The sequence below is a fragment of the Haliotis asinina genome, chromosome 14, assembly GCF_037392515.1.
Source record: "Haliotis asinina isolate JCU_RB_2024 chromosome 14, JCU_Hal_asi_v2, whole genome shotgun sequence".
In the NCBI taxonomy this organism is placed as follows: Eukaryota; Metazoa; Mollusca; class Gastropoda; order Lepetellida; family Haliotidae; genus Haliotis; species Haliotis asinina.
In genome coordinates this window covers 26,939,921-26,954,287 of record NC_090293.1, presented here as the reverse complement: position 1 = coordinate 26,954,287, position 14,367 = coordinate 26,939,921, and the positions used below count along the sequence as shown (strand labels likewise).

The 14,367-nt window shown below is 42.8% G+C and overlaps 1 protein-coding gene across 1 annotated transcript; it reads right to left on the bottom strand.

Annotated features, from left to right (window-relative positions):
* Positions 1 to 14,319, bottom strand: LOC137260737 (uncharacterized). Its single transcript, XM_067798317.1, has 10 exons — positions 14,229 to 14,319; positions 8,166 to 8,423; positions 7,748 to 7,762; positions 6,865 to 7,100; positions 5,832 to 6,012; positions 4,252 to 4,359; positions 3,479 to 3,614; positions 2,196 to 2,323; positions 1,116 to 1,377; positions 1 to 220 (listed from the first exon to the last, which is right to left on the bottom strand). Exons 1-10 carry the CDS (start codon positions 14,317 to 14,319, stop codon positions 1 to 3), a joined length of 1,635 nt encoding a protein of 544 aa, XP_067654418.1.
* Between the last annotated feature and the right edge of the window lie 48 nt (positions 14,320 to 14,367).

The following is a 14,367-nucleotide window of genomic DNA, read 5'->3' as shown; positions in this document are numbered from 1 at the left end:
TTAGCCAACGATCGGCGCAGATGGGGTCGAATGCTTGTCGGAAGTGGGACAAGGTCGAGTGGTCTGAGCGCTCCCCCAACAAGCTTGTGCCTTAGTTTGGAACTTGGCCACGGTGTACGACATGTACTGTTGGTAGGTGTCGGGAATGATTCTCAGATGTCGAAGACCAACGAGGGAGAGATTGTTGTCACGGATGAAGTCGCCAGTCCGAAACTTGCACCTGTACGTTGCAAAGTTTTGAGAGTCAGTGCACGTTGTAGGGTGAGGTGAAATATTTGGATATTGCATTCAAGATTACTGCAGTCGCATAGCGACGCGTACTGACAAGGCATAATGAACCAAGCATAATGTGAATTTCAAGAATTAGGAACCACTACTACTGCTTGACAAGTATGAAATAGCCCCGACCTGACAAAAGACCTCAATTTGCATGTGTGGGAACGCCCTACAGAACATTCCATTTGAAACAAGAGGGAAACAGCTTGTCGTCTAAATATCGAAAAATTCAATTTCGTCGTGCGAATCGTGTCCTGATGGCGTCTTGCTGAACTAAACAGCTCTAAGAGACACGTGTGGAACAGTAGCGGTATTGATTTCATGGCACGGTCAGCATGTACTGCGCGTGCTTAATCGTCAATCTACCTGTAGCTACCAAGTGTATTCGTCCAGATTACTTTCCCCGCCTGCTTGTCACAAACTCGTTCACTGCTCTGGCTGATCTAATATTTGTCAAACAGTAGAAGCAGATCCTGCTTTTTCTGAAGGGACAAAACAGAGCACAGTTCGCGATACCTCTCTGTGCACGCAAGATGACCTACTGACAGATGAACAGTTTAATTAATTAAATTTTATCATTACCAATACGTCTCGAAGTAGAACTTAAAGGCGGGAAGAAATAATTATTGGTATGCATAGTCAATTCAACCTTCTGCTTTGGGTGTTGCTGAATGCGAGAGTGAGGGAGAGATAGGGATTGAGTATGGGATGTGTGATGGCGAATGTGTATCGGAGAGAGAGAGGGAGATCGAGAGTGCATGAGAACTTGAGAGCGTGGGAGAGTTGGAGGGGCAAAAGGACGATACTGAGAAGTAAAGTTAATGCGTATTTCATCGTACCTGAACTTGACTGTAGCACGGCAATTGGTTCCTGCGTAGGTCATCGGCGTTGTGGTGCTAATATGTGTCGTTTGCTCGAACAAGGCAAACAGGTAGAGCTGATTCAATTTTGTTGTCATGGGCAGCAGCCACTTATACACCTCGTCACCGGAAGTGATGTCAGTGCCCCGGATGTTGACGACCATCCAGTGGATGTAGGCGTTCTGTTTGGTATGACCCAACTCAGGTGTCGGGTCGAACATTAACAAGGTGTACTGCTTGTCTGGAAAAAAACAAACCAAAGCACTTTCATATTGGACGAACATTTGCATTAATTAGCATATCAGTATCCTCTGGGACAGTTACACCTTCTTGAGATTGGTGAGTGAGTAGGTGAGTTTAGTTTTACGCCGCTCTTAGCAATATTCCAGCAATATCACGGCGGGGGACACCAGAAATGGGCTTCTCACATTGTACTCATATGGGATTTTCAGAAAGGGGAGAGGAGGGGTTTCAATGGTCATCCAGTGAAATGAAGGAATATGAATATACTACTCTTGACACGTTATGCCAAATTAACTATAATCGGCTTTCTGTTTTGAGATGGAATATTGTTTCGCCTCTAAGCACTTGTGAAGCCCCGTGCATGTTACTGTTACAGGTTCAGACTCTGAAGTTGGGGAAAACCTAATCCACGATGACGCGAAGTGTCAAAGTGACTTGGCCAACGAAAGCACTGTTTACATGCAGTCGTGTCTGGGGAAAGCTGGTTTGATTGGTTGTTTGACGCCTCAATATCAAAGTTACGTGGCGGCGGTATGTCTATAATTAGAGTCTGGACCAGGCAATCAAGTGATCAACAGCATGAACACGGGTCTACGCAACTGGGCCTGACACTGGTTAACCAAGTTAGCGAGTCTGACCACATGATCCCGTTAGTCGCCTTTTACGACAAACATGGATCGCAGAAGACCTATTCTATCCCGAATCGATCTGGGAAAGGAGATGTATGCATCAGACGGGTTCTTTATTAATCTAATTCTGTAAACCTCTATCCATAAGTAATTATAAGAAGAGTACCGTTAAGAATGCTTCACTCACCTTTCAGCGTGACGGCAGGGGGAGCATACCGGAGCTCCATGGGTACCAAACTCACTGACGGGGTGTTCCGGGTCTCCACGGCCCCCAACAGATCCATGTTCCGGTAGTCCACGGTGATCTTGACGGGACTGGAACATGACATGCGATATTTGTGTGTTTTTCATGTTCAATACGGCATCTCACAGTATTCGGGTATTGAGGCATCCTCGATATCTCCATTGTTATACGTTCCGATGAATCTCCACTGTACCCTGGATGCATCTACGACAGCCCGATGAATGTATTACCTCCCTTTGCTGGCTTTTCATCCAGTCAAGTGTATACGTTGGGAAATTGAGCGAACCAATCACAACTGACTTTCGCTTTTTGAATTCTGTAACCGATTAAACTTGACAACACAAATCATGCACAGGTTCTCTGAAGGAGGCAGACGAAGTTCATGCATGCATTTTTTCAAAAATTTTCGGACCTATGGGTGTGTCTGTATGATTTCCCCAAAATCTGAACAAACGAACAAATCTCCGCAGCTGCGACCGCTATCTTCGTTGACCCTGGCAAGCTCGGTTGTAAAGGCGGCTTAGCTGATTGGCTATTGTGAGAATGCGGGGCCAGCAAAGGGAGGTAATAGATTTTGGAGGGCGAGCCGTAGATGCATCCAGGGATAGCGGAGACTTATCGGAACGTATACCCAGGAGATATCGAGGGTGGCAGTGAGGTAGCTTAGTGATTAAGCCGTTTGCTCCTGATACCGAAGGCCCGTTTCGATTCCCCACATGGCATATGTTGGATTTTTGCTCATAGCTATTCCAGCTATATAAATATGTCGCCTGGAAGCAAATTCTTGACCAATTCTGTGACTGGCGTAATGAACATCGATCCACGCACTGGGCGTACACGGACATATATCTATAGATCATATATACCCAGACAGACTGAATTTGTGACATCATCTTCGGTTATGCAGTGCATCATATATCATTTTGTTCTAGTGAGTGAGTTTTGTTTTATGCCACACTCAGCAATATTCCAGCTAATTGGCGGCGGTCTGTATAAAATCGAGTCTGGACCAGATAATGATGTGATCAACAGCATGAACATCAATCTACGCAAATGGGAACCAATGGCATGAGTCAACCAAGTCAGTGAGACTGTCCAACCAATCCTACGAGTCGTCTCTCACAACAAGCATGGGTTAATGATGCTCACTTCTAACACGGATCTTCACGGGTTGTTCTTTTCTATAACTACTGATTTTGTTATAATGGGTATCTGGATGGATCTACCCTCTCGAGTACAGAACGTCACATGACCAGTAGCTGATAGCTGGTGCAGTAAAGGTGACGTCAATAGAGACACTGAGGTCGAAGGGCAGCGACAGAGACGGTAGTCCCCCTCGTTGACTGATATAGCTTGTTAACCCTGAAACGTGAGATATAAATTATTAAGATAGTCCAACACACACACGTCCCACCACCCTACCACCGTCTCCTAATTACGTGATGCGAAAGCCTTTCCCTCATCACCTCGACCCAGATTGATGTGGTACAGTGCGAGTATCGTCCCACAGTCAAAAGATTACAAACAGGTAAAATGCCATCAAAAACAAATAAGAAAACACGTCTGATATGCTGAAATGACTTGATTTGAAAACATATTGCTACTTAACACGCTAGTTACAGAGAGACCGCATGAAAATTCACTAGCCCTCGGGACAGTGACTGTACCGATTTAATGGCCCGACTGGATTTTTACTAGCCACGGGCTGGCGTGCCAGTGACTATTTTGCACAGAGTTCGGTCGACTGCACATGATAAGACTTCAAGTTTTAAGCAATTTTGAAATTTTTAATTCATATTTTTCAAGAGGTAGTCTGGATGAAAGTCGCAAGCTGAGATCGAGAAAGCTGCTTACAGATTAGCTGGGGTCAACTTTGTAAAGTTAGCAATAAATAAAATCTGAATTTAATCAGATTGTGAAAGATCTCAATTCTGAATCAAGGAGTTCCGTGGTATCCTAGTCATGTCAGAACATTTTTGAAGATTTGAAGCCAGCTTACATTTGCCATAGTGGACAGGACACACGTTGAATGCCCCAAGATTTCTGTCGTAGACGGCGGCGTACTCGTCGGTGTTGGCACGGAAGGTGTTGAAACCGTACGACTTCGCTGACAACACACAAACAGTGGACTGTATTTTCTGACATTCATTTGTCAATCATTTTCAGTGTAAGACTTACGCAAAACACTATCTCATCGTGACAATATCCTATTTATGTCTCCTCGAGCTCTCTGAGATATATTCCTTGCATGACCTTGCTCAATGCCCTCGGATGATAATTTCATTTGACAATATAGAACAATCCCCGGGTCGTAAGAGTACAGGAGCAGTTATTGCATACTTATACCAGACCATATAATCGAGTACATGCTCCACATGACACTGCGGTATAACACCTCCCACGTGACACGGGAGGACATGCTCCACGTGACACTGCGGTATAACACCACCCACGTGACACGGGAGTACATCACCCACGTGACACTGCGGTATAACACCACCCACGTGACACGGGAGTACATCACCCACGTGACACTGCGGTATAACACCACCCACGTGACACGGGAGTACATCACCCACGTGACACTGCGGTATAACACCACCCACGTGACACGGGAGTACATCACCCACGTGACACAGGGGTATAACACCACCCACGCGACACGGGAGTACATCACCCACGTGACACTGCGGTATAACACCACCCACGTTACACCGGAGTACATCACCCACGTGACACTGCGGCATAACACCACCCACGTGACACGGGAGTACATCACCCACGTGACACTGCGGTATAACACCACCCACGTGACACTGCGGTATAACACCACCCACGTGACACAGGGGTATCACATCACCCACGTGACACAGCGGTATAACATCACCCACATGACACAAGCGAACATCCAGTTTACACAGGGGTATACCATGCGAGACAAGTGTACATGACTCACTCATTACCCATATGACACAGGGGTGACAGGTGACACAGGGGTATAACATCATCTACGTGACACAGGGGTATAACATCATCCACATGAAAAAGGAGTACATCCACTTGACACAGGGGTACATCAAGTGACACAAGTGTACATCACTCATTACCCATGACACCGGGGTGACACGTGACACAGGGGTACAACGTCATCAACGTGAAAGGGGTAGAACATCACTCATGAACGGAAGTTACACTATTCTTAAAAGTCAGGTCACGGAAGTACACCATAGACTGATCTGACACAGATTCCTCCCGTAGCAAAGGAGTACAATCAAATCACGTGAATCCGTACTACGTCATGATTTGATTTGACACGGGGAGTACACCATACATTCACATAACGCCAACATGCCACAGATGCACACGGGACAGTGAGGTAGTCAACATTTTAAAGCGTACGCTCGTCACACCGAAGACATGCTTCGAATCTCCACAACGTAACACAGACATACACAACCGATTCACGTGACACGGATGTACACAACCGATTCATGTGCCACGGATGTACACCATCAATAAGTGACCCGGAACACCATCAGTCATGTGACACAGAAGTACACCACCTCCCACGATACTCACTTGACAAGGCCAGACGAGAGATCACATCTTCTATGTACACTGAATAGTCAGCGTCAAAGAGAGACGCGAAGATTTTGATGACGTTGGTAACGTTGAGGGTTGTCGTCTGCTTCATCACAAGCCACACGTACGGGTTATCTCTTTTCACGGGTAAGATCGGACCGGCATAGGGATCGATCACCTGCAAGAAACGACATTGTGTACACTGGATACTTTGTATACAAAACCCGTGAAGATCCAGGTTGGAATTGGTCTCCAGTAACCCATGCTTGTCGTAAGAAGCGACTACCGGGATCGGGTGTCATCGTATTCCATAGATCGTTGATGTGTAGATCCATGCTGTTGATGCTGATCACTGGATTGGCAGACCCGATTATTTACAGACCGCGGAGTTAAACAACAAACCAACCATCCACTTACATAAAAGAGGATCTAAGAAAAGAAGTTACCCAAAGTCTAGCCTGCCCCCGCGCCGTCCTGTTCCTCTTACCTCCCAGCGCATTCATGCATGTAAGGCCAATGCCCATAAATATTATACTAGTAAACTGACGTAGAAAAGAAACTACACACCTGGTGCTTTGCGATCATCTTACAAAAATCAACATAAAGAAATTTGTTTGTGACTTGTTTGTGACTTGCGAGTGTCACATACTGTGTACTTATAGCTTTTGTACCAGCGCACGAAATAGTTTCCAAATTTTGCTTGCTTGTCTGACTAGCTATCCCTGAAAGTTACAAGCCCACACAACAATTCACAAGCCCATATATGAATTTCGAAAGTAAACCAAAAAAATACCCTCAAAGCGAAAATACCATCATTTATCAGACCATATCTTACATGATTTGAAAGTGTATTATAACTTAACAAGTCGGAAAGAGTGATACAAATGGCCCCATGAAAACCGGGCTAGTGACGGTGGAGATTTAGTGGCCCGACTGGATTTTAACTAGCCACGGGCTAGTGGGCCAGTGACTTTTCGCACACTGTTTAGTACGTCAGTTTGTTTAAAGGAATGTACACTTGTACACTTACATCTCCACCCTGCAGTCTGCCGCCCTTCACGTTGATGTACAAGGAATGCATGAAATACAAGCCAGCGTCGTACAGCATGACAGTATAGAGGGCGTTTGCCTCCCCTGGCCACGTCACTTCCGGTTTCTCACGCAGGTCGAATGGGGCATAGACGATGCTGCTTAGAGGGTTGATGGAGAATGATTTTGGGGTCGTCAGTGGCGCCGCTACCATCTTGCTACATCCTGGGTATACCCCTGTGTTGTATAGCATTGTTAATAACAGACAGCAATACTGGATTACCAAACACCTGTGTTGTATAGCATTGTTAATAACAGACAGCAATGCTAGATTACTAAACACCTGTGTTGTATAGCATTGTTAATCACAGACAGCAATACTAGATTACCAAACACCTGTGTTGTATAGCATTGTTAATAACAGACAGCAATACTAGATTACCAAACACCTGTGTTGTATAGCATTGTTAATCACAGACAGCAATACTGGATTACCAAACACCTGTGTTGTATAGCATTGTTAATAACAGACAGCAATACTGGATTACCAAACACCTGTGTTGTATAGCATTGTTAATAACAGACAGCAATACTAGATTACCAAACACCTGTGTTGTATAGCATTGTACATCACAGACAGCAATGCTAGATTACCAAACACCTGTGTTGTATAGCATTGTACATCACAGACAGCAATACTAGATTACCAAACACCTGTGTTGTATAGCATTGTACATCACAGACAGCAATGCTAGATTACCAAACACCTGTGTTGTATAGCATTGTACATCACAGACAGCAATACTAGATTACCAAACACCTGTGTTGTATAGCATTGTTAATAACAGACAGCAATACTGGATTACCAAACACCAAACACTCACGGTCTGATCCGTCTCCTGAAAAGGAAGGAAGACCACATAAAGTGACTCGTAGTCACTTGTATATTACTCAAAATAATCCACCATCGGCGGTACAAGAGTAGAACAAAGAAGTACAAACAAAATGTACAAGGTGACTGATGATAGATCAGTTAATGTGTTTACAAATAATCTTAATGAACTTGGATACATTTTAAGAGTTGATATTTTACTTGAAAAAGCTGACGGTATTAGCTTCTTTTAACAATGATTTACGCATGTCTAAAAAATAATTACATTTTAATAAATAGTGACACTCATCTCCAATCAAATGTGAAAGTTACAAAATATCTGTTCTTTTGGGTATTTTTCCATCTCCCAGTTTCTGTGGGATGGTCTAACTTTTATGATAAACAACGGTTAACAAGATACAGGTACATACCTGGCACTGTAAGTGTGTACGTGACGTTGACGACGAAGTCTACGCCGCTTGTGTCAGTGGCAGCGTCCCCCATCAGTCGTGTTAGGAGGGACGTGCGGGAGGGCTTCTTGTTTTGGCATAGCAACGTGCCGTTCATTCCATGGGGACATGTGTACGTTGTCCCGAACCAGTAGGCCGAGGTGTTGACGTACAGAGACGTCATGGCCGCCAGACACGCAGCGTCATAATGGTCGCTGCACACGTCGTTGGCGTTAATACCTGGGGTTGAGTTGTATCATTAAAACATGATGGCTGGTACAGTGAGCGCCTTAACTTCTTTTGAGTAGTGTAGCAATGAATCTAACGGCAACACACAAGACACCTTGAGGAGTTTCAGCTCTGTAGCGACAGGATCATGTCCTCGTTTCAAGTTGTCTGGCAAGTGTTTAAATAAATACTCTCACACTGACTCAGGTCATGATAAACCCTAATTAAGTCAGATCATACTTGCTATTACCAGGGTTCCGTCTCTAAACGATCAGTGCGCTACGACTGTCTATATTTCACTATAGGATTTACGACAGCCGTGGCGGTACTATAGATTTCCACAAAGCTAGATTTCCACGACTGGCATTAGTCTATGTTACATATTGGAGTTAAGATCACATTAGTTATACGACTGTAGTAGATATACATGGGAGTTACGATCACATTATCTCTACAACTGCTACAAGACTATCTTTTAAATGAGAGTTACGATCACTTGATTCTTACGAAGGTCTATGTTAAAATACAGAACGTTGGGTGGCCTGGTGGTTACAGTGTTCGCTCGTCACGCCAGTGGCAGGAGTTCGATTGCACAAATGAGTACAATATGTGAAGACCATTTTTTGGTGTCTCTCGTAGTGATATTGCTGGAATGTTGTTAAAATTGTTTTAAAACCAAACTCGCACACTATGTTCAAGTATTAGTCTTACCTTCACTTTAGTATTTATACTGTTATATATAGCTGTGTGCTATATATTACGATGACTTTACGTAGTTACGCCTCGACTGTCGTAGGTCCGAGATTCCTTTGTTCAAACGCACCTTGATCCTTGTTAGTTGGTTTGAAACACTATCGGGAACTGGGTCCCATTTCACAAAGCTCTCGTAAGCCTAAGATGTCGTAACCTTTCTCTTAGCGTTCGTACCTACTATGTATACAGTACACGAGGTACGAATGCTTCCTGAATAGTTACGAGATCTTAGACCAACGAGAACTTTTTGAAACTTGGCCCTGGGGAACCATTTGTTCCCAGGTCCACTATGGATTTAGATGAAGCTGCTTTTCAAAATATTTTCAAAGTTACGGCAAAGCACATGCGACGAGAACCATACTCACGTAAGACGACCGCCAGTAAGAGCGACAACAGGGTAGGTACTCCCTTCATGCTCGTGCCTTCAGTGTGCCTGTGTGGTACACTTATGCACATAGACTACATACGGGGTTAAGATGGCCCATATATTGCCCTTTGTGATAAAAACGTCTTCAGAATATGTGGATTTGCCGTGTGCATTCGCTGGAAGAGTACACGAATCGAATAAACTCAATTTTGACTTGCTGAAGAATTGAAATTGATGAGGGCTAAATCTAGTCGCCAAGTATATAATGACAGAATATAGCAAGGTGTTTCTTTTTCCCCATTTTGTCTCTTAGATGCGTCATCTTAATATACAAAATTTTATATAATTAAAAAAACTCTGGTATATGAACACAGGAGCAACAGCAACTATACCTCTCAGTTGATTTTTTTTTTCAGTATATTTTATAATTGTTTTCAAAGCTTATGCAGGCGGTTAAATGTACAGATAATGAGCGATGTTTCCGACATGACAGTAAAACTGGTTGTTATACCATGAAGGCATATTTAATTGATTTAAACCTTTAAAAATGCAACATGTATCGCATAATGCAAATTGATTGGTTTCGTAAGGTTGAAAATCAATCAATGGCTCGGCAACATTTTTACGGAAGCCTATTAGGGCCACGATTTGCTATTATTTGGCATCTTGTATCTTGAAAATTCAACCTCCTGTCTTGAACATACAACTTAGTATCTTGAAAATTAAACTTAGTATCTTGAAAACTTAACTTACTATCTTGAAAATTCAACATCCCATCTTGAAAATTCAAATTAGCTTTGTTGAATATTCAAGTAAATATCTTGAATATTCAACTCGGTGTCTTGAAGATTCAACTTAGTATCTTCAAAATTCACCACCTCATCTTGAACTTTCAGCTCTTCATCTTGAAAATTTTCAAGATACAAGATGCCGAATAATAGCAAAGCGTGGCCTTAATAGGCTTCCGTAAACTCAGCGTCCGTTTTCACACCAAGTATATTTCGTTTCGTTTTATCTAGACAGTTGGTATTGGTGACAAAGACCATTTGAAATTTGATTCTAAGATGTTTGATGAATTCAGTGATGCATTTGTCGCAGCTGACTATGAAATATACGTGATGTCACTGGCGTCTCAATACCGGCCTTCTCGAAACGTGATTTTGCAAACACTATCCAATATGGCGGGAAGCGCACTTCGGCCTTCGTGCAAGAGTATTTTCGAAAACATCCCAACCGATCCTGGGTTCATCGGTGACGTTTCAGAATTATCATTACTGGTTACATGAAATCTTGATATGAGTGATCGTTATTATGCTGTTTTTGAAATTCAATACTCCCAGTAATTATCCGATTTTCACATTTCAAGACGCTCTGAACCGCCATTTAGTATCGTGTGAAAAATAGCGACATTTACGATGAAGCCTATTTTGTAAGGCAATTTTAAGCACTTTAGCTTGGTCTGAGGTAATAGTGGATGGTATCAAGAAACAGGAAATTTTCCGCAGAATTCAAAACTGTGAAGTATATATATATGTGCGTGGTATATTATTTGACTTCAAAGTGAGGGGTGAAGAGGAAGGATGTATATGTCCCTGTGGCATCCAGCGGGGTAATGAGATACGCCATGCATGGCGTCACAGAACTAATTTCGGGACGTGGTATGGATCCAGTAACCGGATGGGTAATCACCTGACCATTTGGAGCCCGAATGTTATTCGCTATGCTTGTCTCGAACTACTGGACTATGGCTTAGCAGAGTATAAGATTGGTTTTATCGAACTACTGGACTATGACTTAGCAGAATATAAGATTGGTTTCATGAAATCTCGACATTAGTTGTTCATGTTCATAAGAGCATAATTACGACAAACCCAAATTCGTGGATCATTATTGAACAGCGATGACATCAGGTGAAATGTGAACATTTCTTGCTAGGCCATGCATTTGATATGCACTTGACGTCATACTTTTCATGTACATCTACCCACTGTAGTTTCACGATAAAGAGATTAACGTCAGTCTTGAGATCATACTTGTTTGTTTTTCTCCCCCAGACAATCAAGTCTTATTTTGGTCCAACGTGTCCCGTGGATCGCATAAACCCTTAAGTCTGGATGGTGTTGAGACAGCCGACGTCTCTAAACGTCACTGTCGTCACGGCGTTCTTCAACAATCATACAGCAGCCAATGGAGGAAGCATGTACCTCGACATGTTGGTGTCCCGATTCAACCGTACAGGTGAGAACAGTCGGAAGCTTGACCAGTGCTTTGATCTTTGGTATAGATACTATGTGGTTTGCTAGACCAAGAAGTTATCATTTTACATAATGCCGTAATGTCTATGAGATGGTCTGTTGTGTTCCCCCTTCCAGTGACAGTGTCAGACTCTACATAAACGGTCGACAAGGTAACCAATCATGAATACGCTGCAGTGCTTGTCCGTGGAATGACGTTTCACAACAGATGCCCTCACTACTATGGAACGTGTAAGTTATGGGTGTTTATGTGTACATATTCTAGCCATGTTTATTGTTAGAATATTGCATAAAGCGACGTAAAACCAAACTCACTCGCTCTTATACAGACGTCCCTTCTCATTTCAGCCATATGGTGATGATTCATGCTATAAAAAATTCCGCACGAGTGTGTGTATAGAATTTATACCGTTGTTTCTATTTTTAAGAACCCTGTAGTATTTTTTGAGTTTTGATATTTGTGGGAAAGTTCTAAAATATATATTTTCCCGCTACCAACGGGTTTCAGGGGTGAATCAGGGATATTGTATCGAAATCTTCATAAGGAAAGAACCCATGTCTGCCTTTAAAATATATTCCTGCAAAATGAATTCACCTCTAAAATAATTAGGCTAATAATAAACGGATGTTCATGAAACGATATGTCTTCAAAATTTATCTGTTAATGTCATTGCATGAAGGTACTGTTATATTCTATATAGCACAGGGGTTCGAATCTCTGGTAGAAAATTCACAGCATGCATTTTATATAATGCATGTAAGAATAGAATTTTCTAAACTTTTCATTTCCACACCGATTTCGTTCAAATTTGAAATATATGTTAATCATAACATATAAAACAATGTACGATTGCAAAAGTCCAGATTTATATATTCAAAAAATATTCTCCAAAGAGTGATTCGAACACATGTGATCCATAGTATGCTTATTTATTGTTTAAAAAAGGACAAAACAACAACAACGACAACGACGACGACGACGACACCGACAACAACAAACCCCCAAACCCAGCGTCTGTTTTGTGGTCATCTGTCTTCCTCTACATTCCAGATCGGTCAACGTGACTTTGGATTACATGCACTCCGGCACTGTCGAAACCGTGGGGACTCGAAACACCCCGAATATCAACCTTGTTCCCAAGGAAATCATTCAAGCACCTGCAGAAACACTCAAAGGTAGTTCACCCTGATTGGTTTTAACTTTGACATAGCGCCAGTGAGCAGTTGTCGATGGATACCAGGCAATTTTAAAAATAATATTTCTAAATACAAACTGCCAAAAAGCAAAAGATACATTCAAAATTGGATTTGACTGAACCATAACAAACCTCACCCAAACTCTACCGGTCTGAACTCAGTCGCGGAAAGAGTACAAAATGAATGTCCCAAAAGCATTCCTTATTAAATATATTACCACTGTGTTGCCATACATATTTTGGCATATTTGTAGGCTCTAACAAACATGGGTGTATGCCCTCTTTTGCAATATATACAAACGCTGACATGGTTGACACATGTTATCAGTTCCAAATTGCGCAGATCGATGCTCATGTTGTTGATCACTGGGTTGTCTGGTCCAGACACGATTATTTACTGACCGCCGCCATAAAGCTGGAATATTAATGAGTGCGGCGTAAAACTAAACTCACTCACTCACTGTGACTTTGTGGGGTATCTGTATATGCATATCAGCAGCATCTCAAGGGGTAGCACCAGTATCTGTTTGAGTTAGTACATGTACATGAGGGTGGTGGGGTAGCCTAGTGGTTCAAACGTAAAGACCCGGGTTCGATTCCTCACATGGGTACAATGTGTGAAGCCGTGATATCGCTGGAATATTGCTAAAAGCAGGGTAAAACAATGCTCACAAATTCATGCTGTCTCACACACGTGTTGCGCGGAAGTGTGAAGCCCATTTCTCGTGTCCCCAGTCCTGATATGATAGACAGCATCATGCTGTCCCACACACGTGTTACGTGGAAGTATTCAGCTTGACATGGGGTTAGAGGGTTGTGGGTTCGAATCATAAATGCTTCCCCTGATGCTTCTTGGTACGTATCAGTGTGTTCCAACAAATGTTTCAGATGTTAAGAACTTCGATCACTGGACTTAGACATAGAAACAATTAGATGCAGGCCCCTTACGCGCCTAACAGCTACCAGCCTCAAAGGAAACACATTTGACAGGGTGGTGAGGTAGCCCTATGGTATACGTGTCCGCTTGATGTAGGACGTCCTATTTCGATTCTACATATTGATACAGTATGTGAGGCCAGTTGTTGAAAAGCAAGCTCTTGTCGTCTGAAAGGAAAGATTTCCGTAACGAGACCTGTAATAATATTTTCCTCGAGGGATCCGTGGTGAAGCAGCATCGAAGTATGGTTTCAATATGGTATATGCTATATATATGAAATTATAGGGGCAGAAATCCGTCAGAACCGACCTTCGATAGCCTGCTTGTCCTCAGAGGATCGGGCTCGGCTGACACTAAAACGTATTGTCATCGCATCCCAACTGCGTAGGTCGATGCTCATATTGTTGATCACTGGAATGTCTGGTCCAGACTCGATTATTTACAGACC